This window comes from Lepidochelys kempii, chromosome 21 (genome assembly GCF_965140285.1).
Source record: "Lepidochelys kempii isolate rLepKem1 chromosome 21, rLepKem1.hap1, whole genome shotgun sequence".
Lineage (NCBI taxonomy): Eukaryota > Metazoa > Chordata > Testudines > Cheloniidae > Lepidochelys > Lepidochelys kempii.
Genome location: NC_136400.1, coordinates 9,810,303 through 9,824,354, shown reverse-complemented (window position 1 = coordinate 9,824,354; position 14,052 = coordinate 9,810,303). Strand labels below are relative to the sequence as shown.

The window sequence follows — 14,052 nt, the reverse complement described above, 5'->3', positions numbered from 1 at the left end:
CTGTCCCCAAATTCCCGTTCCCCAGCCCACGTTTTCCCCACGGCTCAGTGAGGGTTCAGTGGCTGAATCACTTTGGTTCAAACCCAAATCCTTGTCCCTGTGTGTCCCTCCTCTCCCATCCTGCTCACCTGTTTCAGGATGTTCTGCTCCCGCATGAGTTTCTGCCTCTCCCGGTTGGGTTTGGTCACCATGATGTCCAACACATTCTGCCCGTTGTTGGGAACGTCGCTGACGAAAAACACCAGGTCCTCCAGCAGCTGGATCACAAACCTGCAAAGCGGGCAGCACGCAACATCATTATTGGCAGCGGGTGCATCCATGCCACCTGGGACCTCAGCAATGGGAGGGTTAATAACCAGAGAGCAGCCTAGAACCGCTCCTAGTCTCCAAACCAACCCCCAATGTTGGGTGGTTCATACAAAACTAATGAGACCCAAGTTGGGTTTTGAGGAACTTATGCAGTATGTAGAACATGTATCGGGCCTCTGTGCAGGAGAGAATTTGACCCCCATAATGTCCATGGGGAATTTATTCCCTGACCTCTTAGAGCTTGGTTTATGCCCTGAAGCATGAGGGTTTAGACCCCTTATAATTGTGTAGAATCAGAAAAAGAATTAGATAAGTTCCTGGAGGATAGGTCCATCAATGGCTATTAACCAAGATGGTCATAGATGCAACCTCATGCTTTGGGTGTCCCTAGCCTTTGACTGCCAGAAGCTGGGAATAGGCGACAGAGGATGGATCCCTTGATCATTACCTGTTCTGTTCATTCCCTCTGGGGCACCTGGCATTGGCCACTGTTGGCAGACAGGTTACTGGGCTAGATGGACCTTTGGTCTGACCCAGTCTGGCCGTTCTTATGTTCTCATGTGTATTCAAACTAAAAGTACATAAAGAATTTGGCTTGGACAACAGGACTAATATCCTCACACTTGTGAACAGTCAAGAGTTTGATCATCATGAGTGGTCAGAACCCTGGTTCTCTTCCACAAGACAAAGCCCTTCAGGCAAGTCTCTGGCGCACCGTAGCCCAAGGGACTCAGCTTGTCTTCTGGTGGAGGGGTGGCAAAGGGGAAGTGGCTTAGTCTATCTGCGTCACCGTATCGCTGTGTTTTGCTTAGGAAATGCCAAGAACCCACCCGCCTATAAATAACACCACGACTAACTAACCTGGCGCTATCTCAGGGCCACCTCCCAGCTCCTCATTTATTTCTCTTGTTGCAAAGGAGGGGCCCGACACACGCAATCGGATTTCCTTGCTGCGTCCCTGGGGAGGAGCAGGCTTGTAATCAGGCCACTGGCAGGGAAGCACGATGGTGCTGGCACAATGCTCTAGGCCGAGAGCCATGCTGTGCCATGAGTAACAGAGATATGGCCCGGCCCACGGACTCTGTCCTGCTGCCCCCTGCATCGGAGGACATGCTGCATTCTAGCAGTAGGACTGCATGCTTCCTTGCTTATTGTAGGCTGGATATCCAGCCAGGCCCTTTACACCCCCACATCCCTAGTGACCATTTGGTCAGGATACTGGGGGTGGGGAAGGGGGAGGCCTGGCCACAGTAGGGGTGATAAGATCAGCTGAGGGCGAGAGGCCTGGCCAGTGTTGGGGGCGGAGATGCCTGGCTGGGGGTGATCTCAGTTGGAATGGAGACTAGGGAGCCTGCCTGGAGGACCCACCTAACTGACTTCCACCAAGTCAGGCCCCCAGAGTGTCCATTTGGTACTGCAGGCAGAGGAAGATCTCTGGCACCCTAAGTCTACCCCCAACTTGGTGCTCACTGCCTCACCCCTGCACCCAGAGTGACTCTGTTCACCTCCCACAGGCATCTGGAAGGCGACGGCCTCACCCCTATATCTGGCATGACAAAACTGTGATCTGAGTGGATATCAGGCTTTCCTGGGTTTCACCAAAATCCACAGGGCTCAGCACACTGGAGCCTCGGATGCTCCCTGAGACTCATCAAATGCAATGTTCAAAAGTCACCGTGTTACAGACAGGCAGAGAGATGCCTTCGCGTTGAGCGTGGGCCTGGCTTTGCTTGGCCAATGGTCAGGAGCATGGTTGGGTTTGTTACCTGCGGTCATTCTGGCTGATGAAGCCCTCGTTCATCTTCTCCACCACGTTGGCCAGCATGGAGCTGGCATCGTTGGCAAAATCCAGGTCCCGGATTTCTGACACTGGCACAGAGACAATGGCGAAAGCTTCTTTGTCCTCCTTGGTGGGGCAGGTGCCGAGCTGAAAGAGAGAACCCCGTGTCACCCCTCACCAAAACCCGCTTCAGCTCCAGCGACCGCATCTGCCGCAGGGTCAGACACACATGGACACCTTTCTCAACACTTCACCCACTTCAACGCTGGGCTCCGGGTACAACCCCTCCCTTCCGCACTGCTATTTACCACCACCATCACAGCACCGGTACTCCAACCATGGTGGGATGAATGAGCCACCCGACCCCATCCCTACCTCGTGGCTACTATCAGCTATTGCACTGGACAGATGAGTTGGGTTCTAGGTTGTTTTGGCTGGGTTCTAGGTTGCTTTGGTCGGGTTCTAGGTTGCTTTGGTCCTCCTGATGATGCTCAAGAACCTACAGGGACATGAACTCTGAATTCTAAGAGCTCATTAGACCCTGCAGCCAAGCTGTGACCAAGCATGGGACGTACCATGAGACGAATGGGTCTCTCTTCATCGATGTCAATGGGCACGTCAGTGCTCTGGATCCAAGTGTTCGTACAGAGGTGGCGCAGCCTCACGTAGGAGTTCCTGAAATCGGTACAATGAAGGTTCCGTGTTCCTATCGCGCTTTCCATCCAGAAAGGCCCGGAAGCACTTTCCAGATGCGCAGGTGGGAATCACGTCAAAACCTCCCCGTGCTGAAATGCAGCCACCTCTGGGGTGGGACACGACGGTCATTCTGCACCAGTTCCTGCAGGGGAATTAGGGGAGTCGACACAGTCACCCAAGCGGGAATTGGGCCAGGACCCCATGGTTGCGCTACTGGTTTTCCAACACACAGCAACTCCAGCCACGCAGCTCCCACCAGCGTGCTGGCTCAGCACTGACTTGGAGAGAACAGGGCCACTTACACTTTTCCTTAGAGGTCCCCCCTTGCAAGAGTGGACCAGGTTTCAGTGCTAGGCTTTCAGGTTGTGTGACTGCTACTCCATGTTCCCTTCCTTGACCCCAAATCCTCCCCCCTTCTAAAGCAGCCCAACCTCCATGAGACTGCGCCCAACTGGCGAACTAGCTCTGAATTCCCACCAGGCCATGAAGCCGACTGAACCGGTGAGGTTTCACAGTGGGCCCAGGCGTTCCCGCATACCGAGGGACAAAGGAATCCGTCTTCTGCAGCGTGGTAGGGTCCAACTCAAAGAGGGAGGCAATGTCATTCCCGTGGGGCACGGCCACCAGCCGGTATTTGATCTTCTCCCCCGTTTTCCTCCGGCTGGAGCGAATGGTCCCGCCCTGCAGCAAGGGAAGCAGCTATGGAGTGTGGTACCAAGCGGTTGGATGCGGTACCAAGCTCCCGCATGCATGCGTACTCTAGGGGGAAGGCGGGTCAGTCTCGAGACACAGCAGAAGCTCCCAAGAACCTGGGCTGGGGTCTTGCAGCATGAAAACACATGAGAAGAGGGGTGGCATGCACCAGTGGACCTACAGGACCAACTCCACCTTCCCGAAGACACTTGGTAAACAGGGTAAAAGAACCCCTCTGCCACAGGGCTAGGAAGTCGTCTCTCTTCTACCTCCACCTCATCTGTATGCCCTTCCAGCGCGCTCTGGGCTGTGCGAACCCTCCAGGCCATTCGATTCCAACCAGATGTACGAACACCTGCCGGGGGTGCACTCGGGACACTTGGCCAGTGTGCTACATGGAGATGCCTCATAGAACAGGTACACTGAGCAAGGCAGCCTTCCAGTACTGCCAGGAGCATCACATCCACCAGAGCACGATGCCGCTCCAGTGTCACCCTGAGCACCAGCTGCTGTGGTTTCCCTGAATCTAACTGCACCTGCTCCCTCCCTAGCTGGGCCAATGGCCCGTTCTGTTACGGTGCCGATTCCCTGTGTTCTCAACAGCCAGTCAGAGAGTCTAAGTGGACGAGCAAGGAAATTACTTCCAGGCCCAGAGAGCAGCAGCCGCTCAGCCACTAGCCAAGCAGAACACATCTCAAAGCTCACCATGGATGCAGACTTGGGATCGGCGGCATCTCCTTTGTAACTTGGGTTTTCCTACAAAGTGAAAGAAATATTAAATAAATAACAACATAAACACGCAAGTTGGGCCGTTGACTCTGACCCTTTCAAATTCCAAGCAAGGAGGTTTGTCACCTGCTCTTTCTTCCACTGACTCAACGGAGACATGCCAGATAAGTCTTTCTTGGATGTCTCGCTCTAAAATATAGGTTCTAGCCTTCACCGCACAATGTGGGCTCAAGGCAGGAATGGGTGGATGACGTTTTCTGGCCTGTGTTATGGAGGAGGTCAGACTAGGTCGGTGGTTTTCAACCTGTGGTCCATGGAACCCTGGGGATCCACAGACTCTGTCTTAGATTTCCAAAGGGGTCGGCACCTCCATTTGAAATTTTTCAGTGGTCCACAAAGTTTAAAAAGTTGAAAACCACTGGAGTAGATCTGATCATTCTGGCCCTGAAATCTGCAAATGCCCTAGAAGGCGAGCAAGAGCTGAATTTGGTCAGGAGTCAGAAAAAAAAGAGTTAAGCATGGCTGGCCAAATTCCTTTTTGTCAGAGCAACGGGGTTGTGGTGAAAGGATTGACTGTAGAGCTTGGCCCAGGATGAGCAAATAAAGGACAGCTCAGCCTGCTGGGCTGTGCGTGCCGCAGGCCAAGCGGAAAGGGAGAACGTGAAGAGCAAGTTTGACAAGTGCGTGCCAGCTCTGGGGGCTTTTTGCTGGGCATATCCTAGCATGGCAAATGGGCAAACAGCAATGTTGTTCATGGCCCCAGGCCCAAGTCTTGGCGTCTCTGCCTCCTATAAGCAAGGAGGAACTGGAAGGGAGCTGCAGACCCTCCCATCAGCACGGGCAATGAGCCTCCCAGGCAAAAGATTCTCAAAGCTCCCTATAAACTAGATTAAGGTCAGTTTCCACCCCAAGGAAAATATGCAGGGCCCCCATGCAGAATGTGGCCCTGCGGAGAGCAGTCGCTGCTCTGCATTACAGGCAAGATTGCAGCCCCTTTGCAAGGGATTGCAAGACCTCGATGGCAGCAGGAGCCGGCCGTCTCCATCCAGCCCCCTCTGCCGCTCTTACCTCTGCGGCCAGGTAGTTCCCAGTGGCGAGATGCTTGAAGCGGTACAGGCCGTTCCAATGCCCGGCTCCACCTCGGCAGGGATCGTGATGGACCACCTGAAAGGCACGCGGGGAGAGAAAGGAGGATCCAGGGTTTAGGGTGCTAGCCTGGGACCTGGGAGACCACGCTGAATTCCCTGCTCCACTACAGACCTTGGGAAGTCACTTAGCCTCTCTGTGCCTCAGTTTCCCGCCTGTAAACTGGGGATAACCGCCCTGCCCTGCCTTGCAGGGGCGCTGTGAGGGGAAATGCATGAAAGGGAGTGAGGTGCTCAGAGCCTAAGTACCTAGAATAGCTCTGAGGTGGGTCAGGTGCGGTGGATGTGTCGGGGACACCCCAGGGCGGACATGGCTTCCAGCAGGCGACAGGAACAATTTGAACCCTCTTGGAGGTCACGGAGTACATCCCGGGCTCTGCTCTGGGCCTATTGTTAGCTCTGTGCAGCGATTAACCGCCCCTTTTCAGTGGGCAGTGCTGCAGCCACCGGGCTATGGCTGCGTTGCTAAGGGGCAGCGTTTGACGAGCAGCTCAGGCAGAGTGTCTAGGCCCGAAACGTACAGAAACAGCCATTCAGTCTGTCAAAGCATCCACTACGAAAGCATGAACTCAGCAAACCGCAGAGTCACCTGTCAGACTCCAGCCTCATGCTACCCCGGCGTGGGTCACCAGCAGGGCTGGAAGCTGGGACCGTCTGCACCAAAAAACACACCCCTCTCCTCTACCACCTGAGCTGCCATCAGCTGTCTGCAGTAGTAGGCTGTTATCCTCTGTGCACACCAGCCACTAGAGAGCGCCGACACGCTCTTCTGCAACCGTGCTACCCCTGGTGCTCACCTCGACTTCCCACAGTGCATTGGAGCTGGTGGCAGATGTGGCAGATTGCCTCAGGGTGGTACGGAGGAAGACGTGGATTTTGGCCTTGTACTCGTCGCAGGTGAGAAACTTCTCCTGCTCGGCATGGAACAGCCTCACCACATCCCCCTGCCAACCAGGGACACAGAGAGGAGGTTACGAGGGAGGTACTCACAAGACACACGCACAGGGATGGCACCTTTCGATCTGCTGGTTCCGTGGACACCCCTTCCCTAAGCTTCAGAGATAATACATGCACTCATGGGCCAATCAAGCTCAACCGCCTTTGGGCAGGGCTGTCGTCCTGCAGAGAGTCTTTGGGATTCAGGCAGCCATACCGGTGGCATGCTCAGCAGGGCAATTGCATCCAGACGCCCTACTGCCCCTTACCATTTCCTCCCCCCACTTCACTAGGTGGCGTGATGGGTGAAAGTGCAGGTTTTTCCTCTTGAAGAAGCAGAGCTTCTGTACCCTGTGTTGGTACAGACTGGCAAAGAAAATTCAGATTGATAGTCACAGGGGCTGGGCTGTCTCTCTCGCCGTGTTTGTACAGCACCTAGCACAACGGAATCCCTATCCAGCAGCTCTGGCATGAAGAACGGATGCTCGTTCATTACCCCTTTCAGCACTTCCTCCATGTGGTCCCGGAACTGCATGAACAGGTTGATTTTCCAGCTGGTGTTGCAATTGACCGAGTTCACCTGGGAAAAAAGACAGAGAGATTGAGATGCTAGTGACGGGCCTGAAACAAAACAGATTGGTTCCAAACAAGCGCTAAAGAAGTTCAGATCCAGACACGAGCATCGTGACTACTAGCCCTCCCACAGAATCCCTACAGTGGACTCGAACCCTTCCCTCCTCCCTGTTCTTGGTACCTCTTTGCAGCCGGCATTGTCGGCAAGCTCGTAGTTGCTGGCATGCAGTGGCTGCCCGGCGTTCACAGGGTTCAGGATCACTTTGTCTCCCACGACTACCTGGGGAGGAGAATTAGAGAGAGGGGGGGTGAGAGCATGAACATGGGGACTCTGCAGAGGGATGAGCCCTGGGCACGCTGCCTGCATGTCTCTTTCGTGGTTGCTGATGTGGAAGTCTTGCCCCTGAGCATGGTCCTGCCGCCCTCAGGATCCTCCACCAGCCCCCATCACCTTTATTCTGAGAGCCTCTCTCTACTCACTGGGATCTGCAACCAGGATGCAGAAAAGAGACTCTCCCTATCTGGGAATGCGCCATCAGCATTGTTGCACGAACAGGCTGGCCTTTGGGGGGCGGGCTGAGAAACAGGGTGTGTCCCCTCTGCTCCACCCTCATCTGCTTGAGAGTGACAGTTGAGCCCCTGAATCCTAGAGGACACTGAATTGCTCCACTACCCCCCAATCCATCCTGTAGTGGACCTGAGCTGAAGCAGCAGGAGGGAGCATGGCCTAGTGGTCAGGGCTGGAGACCAGGAGTCAGGACTCCTGGATTCTATCCCTGGCTCTGCCACTCACCTTGGGCAGGCCACTTAACCCTTACTGCCTCAGTTTCCCCAGCTGCCACACTGATCACCGAGTACGACCCCCCAACCCCGGAGCCTTCCCACCTCGGTTTCCGCCTCCCCACCATACTCACATTATCCCCGTTGCTCCTCAGTTTCCAGAAGGGCTGGATGAAGAGCCAGGAGCCCTCGTTGCCCGTCGCATCCAGCGTCACCCTCATGGCGTTCTTCTCCAGCAGGGCGGGGAGACGTTTGTTCACTGTCAGGTACTTGTTACTCTTCATGTGGAGAAGCTGGAAAGCCAAACACAGTGGCATCCCCAGTCCCCTCTACAGCACCTTAGGCCAGGCGGGGAATTAGGGAGCCCCTGCATGGTGACGCCAGGAAGCACAGGCTGGGAGCGAGAGAGACTCACAGAAGCCTCCTCCTTTCTATCCACTACTGCAGAGCCCTGTCTCTTCTCCACCACAAGGGACACTGCACGAGGAAGGCCTGGTCTGCCCACACTGCCTTTGGCTTTTGCCTGGTCCTCCAGCCTGGCTTGCTGCCTTGGTTCTGTGCATTACCCCAAGGCCCAAGTTACGGGGTGGCCCGAGGCTTTCAGGTCTCATGGAGTTGAGTAGTTGTACGCCAAAATCTAACCTGCCAGCAGCAGCCCTCAAACAAAGGTAACTGCCAGGTGACAAACAATCACAGGGTCCCGTGGGTGCAGGGCCAAGGCTGTACGCCAAAGCAAGTGTTTTACTTGCCTGCTAATACTCGCCTGCACCCTCACTTCCTGCACAAGCAGACCGGGCCGGGCTGCTGTTACAGAAGCCATAGCACTGCATAGGGCCCCCTGCGTTCCAAGGGGTGCGTTTCCAGCTGCCCCTTCAATGGAGCCCACCGATGGGTGAGAATTTACTCCAGTGCTATGTCACATCCTGGTGCGCCCATCCGCTAACCCACAGCCTGCAGGGTCTTAGCAATTCACCACCAGCCACCCAAACCCCTTCACATCGAACAGGCAGAAAGCTGTCCAGTCTCTGGCTGGGAATGGACCAGTCTTTAGCTACACCCCAGCTGGGGACTGAATCTGGATACTGATGGTTTACTGGGTCTACACTGCAATGAAACACCCTCCATTAGCTATTGCCTAGATGCTCCTACTAAAACGAACTCTTGAGTTCACAGGAGAAGCAATCAGGCAGCTGTGTAGGTTGCTTCAGACCCTATCCCTGGACATCCAGGGAGGAGATAAGAGGCCATGCCGTGAGCTATAGCCCAGAGCTGCCGGCAATGCTGAGCCCAAGGGAGGGGAGTGCTCGCGGCCCATACCTGGATGACGCTGCCGTACTTCACCACGTCCCCGTGCACCTTCTTATTCTCCGTATCGTTCTGCTTCTGCTCCATCTGCGCCGCATGCTGTCCGCAAAACACAGAGCAGGGCCCGGTGAGCTGCAGCCACCTCCCGTTGGGGCGCGTGGGGGAGGAACACGGGGTAACGAGGGAAGCTTCACGCCAGCCACAGGGGGAGGCCAGGCTTGCGATCTACTTCTGGATCCCCTCCCCCTCGATGGCCACGGGCAAGCTCCCAGGCTTGGGGCCACGTTTCATAAAGCGGCCTGGGATTTGGGCTGCCTCAGTGTCTGGGTGCTCGACCTGAGACAACTCGGAGTGGCCAGAGCAGCTCTGCTTGAAGGCGGTGGGAGCCGTGGGTGCTCAGCAGCTCTGAGAATCAGGGCCTAGGGGACTCCAACTGGACACCCAGAAACCGATGCACCCCAAATCAGAGGGCGCCTTGGAAAAAAGTGGGTCCCAGTCTTCTGGGCAGGTTGGCTCCAGGTCTTACTGTGAACATGAAAACAAGGGAGTGCGTGCCTTTGCACGGGACTGCGCAAACTGCCTCCACTTGAAACCCTGCTGGTGCTGGGAGGCCCCAGGATTCGGGAGGTCCCCAGCAGTTACCAGGGCCAGCTCTCCTCGAAACACTGGCAGTTACTGCACACAGGAGGCTGCATGTTCTGACTCGCTAGCTGGAGATGGCCCCGTAGTAACCAGGAAGCTGGGAGAAAGATGCTGGAGTGGCCAACTGCCCGCTCTGAGATGCCCTGGAATAGGCCAGCCAGACTGTCTCCCCAAAACCACATGCGTTATCCATGCCTCTTCGTGGTGTGTTGAACAGGAAAGTTACTGTTGAATATATGGAGCGAGGAATGAATTCTCCGTCAGGGCATATTTATACGGGGAGTATTGGGGTCCGACTACATCAGCAGCGTCTCTCCTGGATTGAATGCCAGGCTGTCAAATTGTCCAGCCCAGGGCAGCTTACAGGACCTATGTATGCCCTAGGGCTACCAGTTAGCCAAGATTGTTCTAGCAGAGGCTATGCTTACAGCCGGTGGTTCGAGGAGTGAAAGGTCCCTAACTTATGGCTATGAAGTCTATGCAGATGACTCACAGCCAATGTCCATAAAGTTCTCGGTAGCCGGGGATTGCTACAGGGTGATTTTGCGGGTGGTTCACTGGGTTCAAGACACACTCCACTGAATTCTTGCAACTGCAGCAGGGTAAGGGGGATGGGAGAACCCGTGCCTTTCCCATCTACTCTTCTATTCCTAAACCAGATTGCACAACACCGGTCAGCCCAGCGGGTCTCCACCTTCTCCCCGGGTCACTCAGGAGAGAGGGGAAATGAATGTTGGTGAGATTGCTGTTCACATCGGTATCCTCCTGGCAAAGGACAGGAAGGAAGCTGGGGGAAGGGGAAAAGGAGCCCCAAGCTGCTGAGAATGGAACAGACAGAAGATCCAGGGCTGGAAACCTCCCTTGCCATGAGTCAGTCCCTTAAAAGCAAAAGTTGAAAACAATTACCCAAGCAGGCAGGGCCACAACTGCAAATTGGCCTTGGCAGACGCTGCTGCTTTCAGGCCGCTTCACTGACAATTAAAAGCTCTTTAAAACATTGCTGCTATTTTTCTTTAATTAATCCCTAATCCCTCGGAATCTCTGGATAAACATTTGCCTCTGTTGCCACTCCAGCGATGGGGGAGTGGGAGCCTGAGCATGCCCGGTTTGGACGGGACCCCGGGGCTCAGCAGAAACCAGGGCTGCAAAAAGGAACTGTAAGGAAAATAAGCAGATGTCCACACCCAGCAGCCCCCAGGGTGGATTTACAGGCAGCTTGGAAAAGAGCAACCCATTGAAACGGGTCCAGGGATGCAAGAAAGAGAAAAAGTACAACCCATTGCACCAGGGCTGCTTCTGAGAGCTCATTGTCTGCAGCACCGTGTGGCATGAAATCCAATTCCCCCCCCATGAATCCCAGGCTGTTCAGATCTGGGGGTCTGGCTCCAGTGTGTCTCAAATGGACAGAGCTCCCAGGCGGGAAAGGAGTTCGATGCTCCCAGCGGGTTTCTTACAAACTATTTGTCCTTGTCACAAAACCACCAGGTGAGACTGAAGCCTGGTCAACGCTAGACAATGAGGTCCATTTAACAATGTTGGTCAGGGGTGTGAAAAATCCACCCCCACCCCGAGCAGCGTGGTTAAACCGACCTAAATCCCTGTGTAGGTAGCGCTAAATTGCTGGAAGAATTCTTCCATCAACCTAGCTACTGCCCCTCGGGGAGGAAGATTAGCTACGCCGACGGGGTGGTAGGGTCTACACTCAAGCGCTGCAGAGGCGTAGCTGTGCTGCTGGAGTGTTTTAAGTGTGAGCGAGCCCGGACAGCCGCTTCTTGGGGGCTATCCGTAGGGAGGTGACAAGTCTTCACTGAGCAGCAGCTGCTGTGGGGAGGCAGATAGTGGGACTGGAATAGCAGGGAGCTGCAGGGCAGGATGCGGGGAGCATCCGCACAGCTGCAGAAGGGAAATCGTGCATAGCACCTGTCTGCGCCTCACGTCTCTCGTTGCGACTAGCAAAGTGAGACGCTTATAAATATTAAATTCCTCAAAAACCTCCACAAAAAGAGACACAAAAGGCCCCTACATCTGGCAACTAAACTTAGCACATTTCAGACCACTGCAGACAGAATGCCAGGCCTGGATTTCCGCTCTTTATTTCTGGGCTGCTACTATTTCAGGAAATTATTTCCTCTGGTTGAAAGATGGTTTAAACCTAGCTGGGGACTTGGATAAATACAACCTTGAATGCCAGCTCTGTCCTGGGATCTACAAGGGGCTTCAACCTGGAGCCAGTGTGGGTAGTACATTGCATAAAACTCCTTCCTAGTCCAGGGATACCTACTGGCTTACAAATATAGGTGTAGATTTTAATATGGTGTACACACACGTTATGCTGAGAGGGCAGAAGGGGCGGAGCACGAAGTTGTGTAAGTTCTTTGGTACTAAATGAGATCAGGACTCAAATCAGAAACATTTAACAGAGGACATGACACACACACACACACAGTCTGCCAGTGCTCTGACTATATTCAGTTGCAAATTTGCTTCCATTAACGGCAAGCATATCTGTTGATATTAGAAGTTGTTCTCTAACCCACGCAGGAAAAGAGAGGGTGCCTGTACACGAGGTAATGTTATCAGCACAGATGGGGCAGAATATAGCGATCATCTCTTGATGCCTTCAAATCAAGAGTGGATGCCTTTCTGGAAGATGCACTTTAGTGAAACGCAAGGTATTGGGTTCAATACAGGGGTAACTGGGTGAAATTCTCTGGCCTGCGTTACACAGGAGGTCAGACTAGATGATCTAATGGTCCCTTCTGGTCTTAAAAAAATCTTTTAATCCTCCTTACAAATGTACACAGTCATTTAAGACAACTGGCAACAGTTAGTGCGGGCCTTATCCAAAGTGAAAAGCAGTCTGACTTCTGTGGGCTTTGGATCAGTCCTATTTGCAGTATTTCCCAGGTTGCTTAGATCCTAATAGAGTGGGGGCAACCTTATGCATCTCAGAGAGCACTGCTATATTTCAAGGGCAGCCCCTGCCAGCCATGGACTGCATTAAGTGGATCTGCCGTCACTAAGGTTCTCTCAATGGTTCGGCCACCCACTGCAAGGATTGTGGCCTGGAATTTCACCGGCACTCACTGGCCGAGCTCGCCTCACCTGGAGTTTCTGCAGCAGTACCAGATCAGCAATCTTGTCCTTGTCCTGCTTGGTTTGCTTGGCCTTCCAGTACTGCTTCTGGGCAGAGTAGCGGTTCATGGGACATACTTTGAAGAGACAGTCTAGAATGACAGAAGGCCAAAGGGTTACAGTGTATCGCTCTAGGGACATGCTCAGGTCAGTCAGTGGCATATCCCCTATAGGAACCTGCGTCTGTGGCTGGGCAGTGTGGGAATAAGGCTAGTCACGTTCAAAGCCTGTAGGGACACTGTCCCCATTTCAGGACTGCTGAGCGAAGACCCTGATCTTGCAAGGAGTTAAGGGCACTCCATTCCATTTCCGGAGGCCACACCCTCAGCTGGTGAAAGCCAGTGGGACGGTGGCAATTTACACCAGCTGAGTATCTGGTGTATTGTATCTATTGTATATATTGTATCTCAGCTTCAAATCTGGTAAGTATAGAGGAGAGGTCCTCAACCAGGGCTATGCGTAGCCCTGGAGGTACACAGAGGTCTTCCAGGGGTACGTCAACTCATTTACAGATTTGCCTAGTTTTACAACAGGCTACATAAAAAGCACTAGCGAAGCCAGTTCAAATTAAAATTTCATACGGGCAGTGACTTGTTTATACTGCTCTGTATACTACACACTGCAATGGAAGTACAATATTTATATTCCAACTGATTTATTTTACAATGATGTGGTAAAAATAAGAAAGTCAGCAATTTTTCAGTACTAGTGGCTGTGTCACTTTTGTATTTTCATGTCCAAATTTCTAAGAAAGTAGATGTTAAATGAGGTGAAACATGGGGATACGCAAGACAAATCAGACTCCCAAAAAGGAGACAGTCCTCTGGAAAGGTTGAGAGTCACTGGCGAGATGACTCAGTGGTTTAACCTGCTCCCCGACTTTCAGATCTATTTGCTCTCAACAGAAATTACTACACAAACTGGTAAGATTTTCAACCTGGGTGTTCTGCAGGGATAGTCCAGGTACATGCTGTGACAGATATGGCAATTTCCTTGGGGAGACCTTACTGAATTAAGTTTAACTCTCTTTGGGGTATATTGAATTAAATGCAAAGTTTCTGTATTAACATGGGCTAGGATTGTAGGTAACCTCTCTAGGGTGGAGATGTAATGTGAGGCCTGAGAGTTCAAAGGACTATATTGAAAGTGTGCAAGACAAGAATGGACTTTTGGGACAATAACTGTTAAGTGGATTTCCTGGGGAATACCTCAGGGGAGATGAATGCAAATTCCCCTACTCTGGTTATACCCAAAACCTGCCTTTGGAAGGGACACCCTGAGAACAGGGTCATTGTCTGCTGATTGATCTTGTCTCCAGAACCAGGTAAA

At 53.1% G+C, this 14,052-nt stretch overlaps 1 protein-coding gene across 3 annotated transcripts in view; it reads right to left on the bottom strand.

Moving 5' to 3' along the window:
* ITPR3 (inositol 1,4,5-trisphosphate receptor type 3) overlaps positions 1 to 14,052 on the bottom strand; it is an 81,554-nt gene that overhangs the window by 39,934 nt on the left and 27,568 nt on the right. For 2 of the 3 annotated variants that reach the window (XR_012155855.2, XM_073320289.2), the window contains exons 3-15: positions 12,694 to 12,815; positions 8,959 to 9,045; positions 7,776 to 7,934; positions 7,043 to 7,141; positions 6,785 to 6,868; positions 6,150 to 6,296; positions 5,276 to 5,371; positions 4,184 to 4,234; positions 3,324 to 3,466; positions 2,665 to 2,764; positions 2,076 to 2,236; positions 758 to 880; positions 129 to 270 (exon numbers count right to left, since the gene is read on the bottom strand). Coding sequence is in view for 2 of the 3 variants with exons in the window: in XM_073320289.2 (XP_073176390.1) it covers positions 129 to 270; positions 758 to 880; positions 2,076 to 2,236; positions 2,665 to 2,764; positions 3,324 to 3,466; positions 4,184 to 4,234; positions 5,276 to 5,371; positions 6,150 to 6,296; positions 6,785 to 6,868; positions 7,043 to 7,141; positions 7,776 to 7,934; positions 8,959 to 9,045; positions 12,694 to 12,815 (1,514 nt within the window). In the remaining variant the exon portion in view is untranslated. The remainder of the gene's footprint in view (positions 1 to 128; positions 271 to 757; positions 881 to 2,075; positions 2,237 to 2,664; positions 2,765 to 3,323; positions 3,467 to 4,183; positions 4,235 to 5,275; positions 5,372 to 6,149; positions 6,297 to 6,784; positions 6,869 to 7,042; positions 7,142 to 7,775; positions 7,935 to 8,958; positions 9,046 to 12,693; positions 12,816 to 14,052) is intronic. The other variant, XM_073320290.2, reaches the window with a different exon arrangement.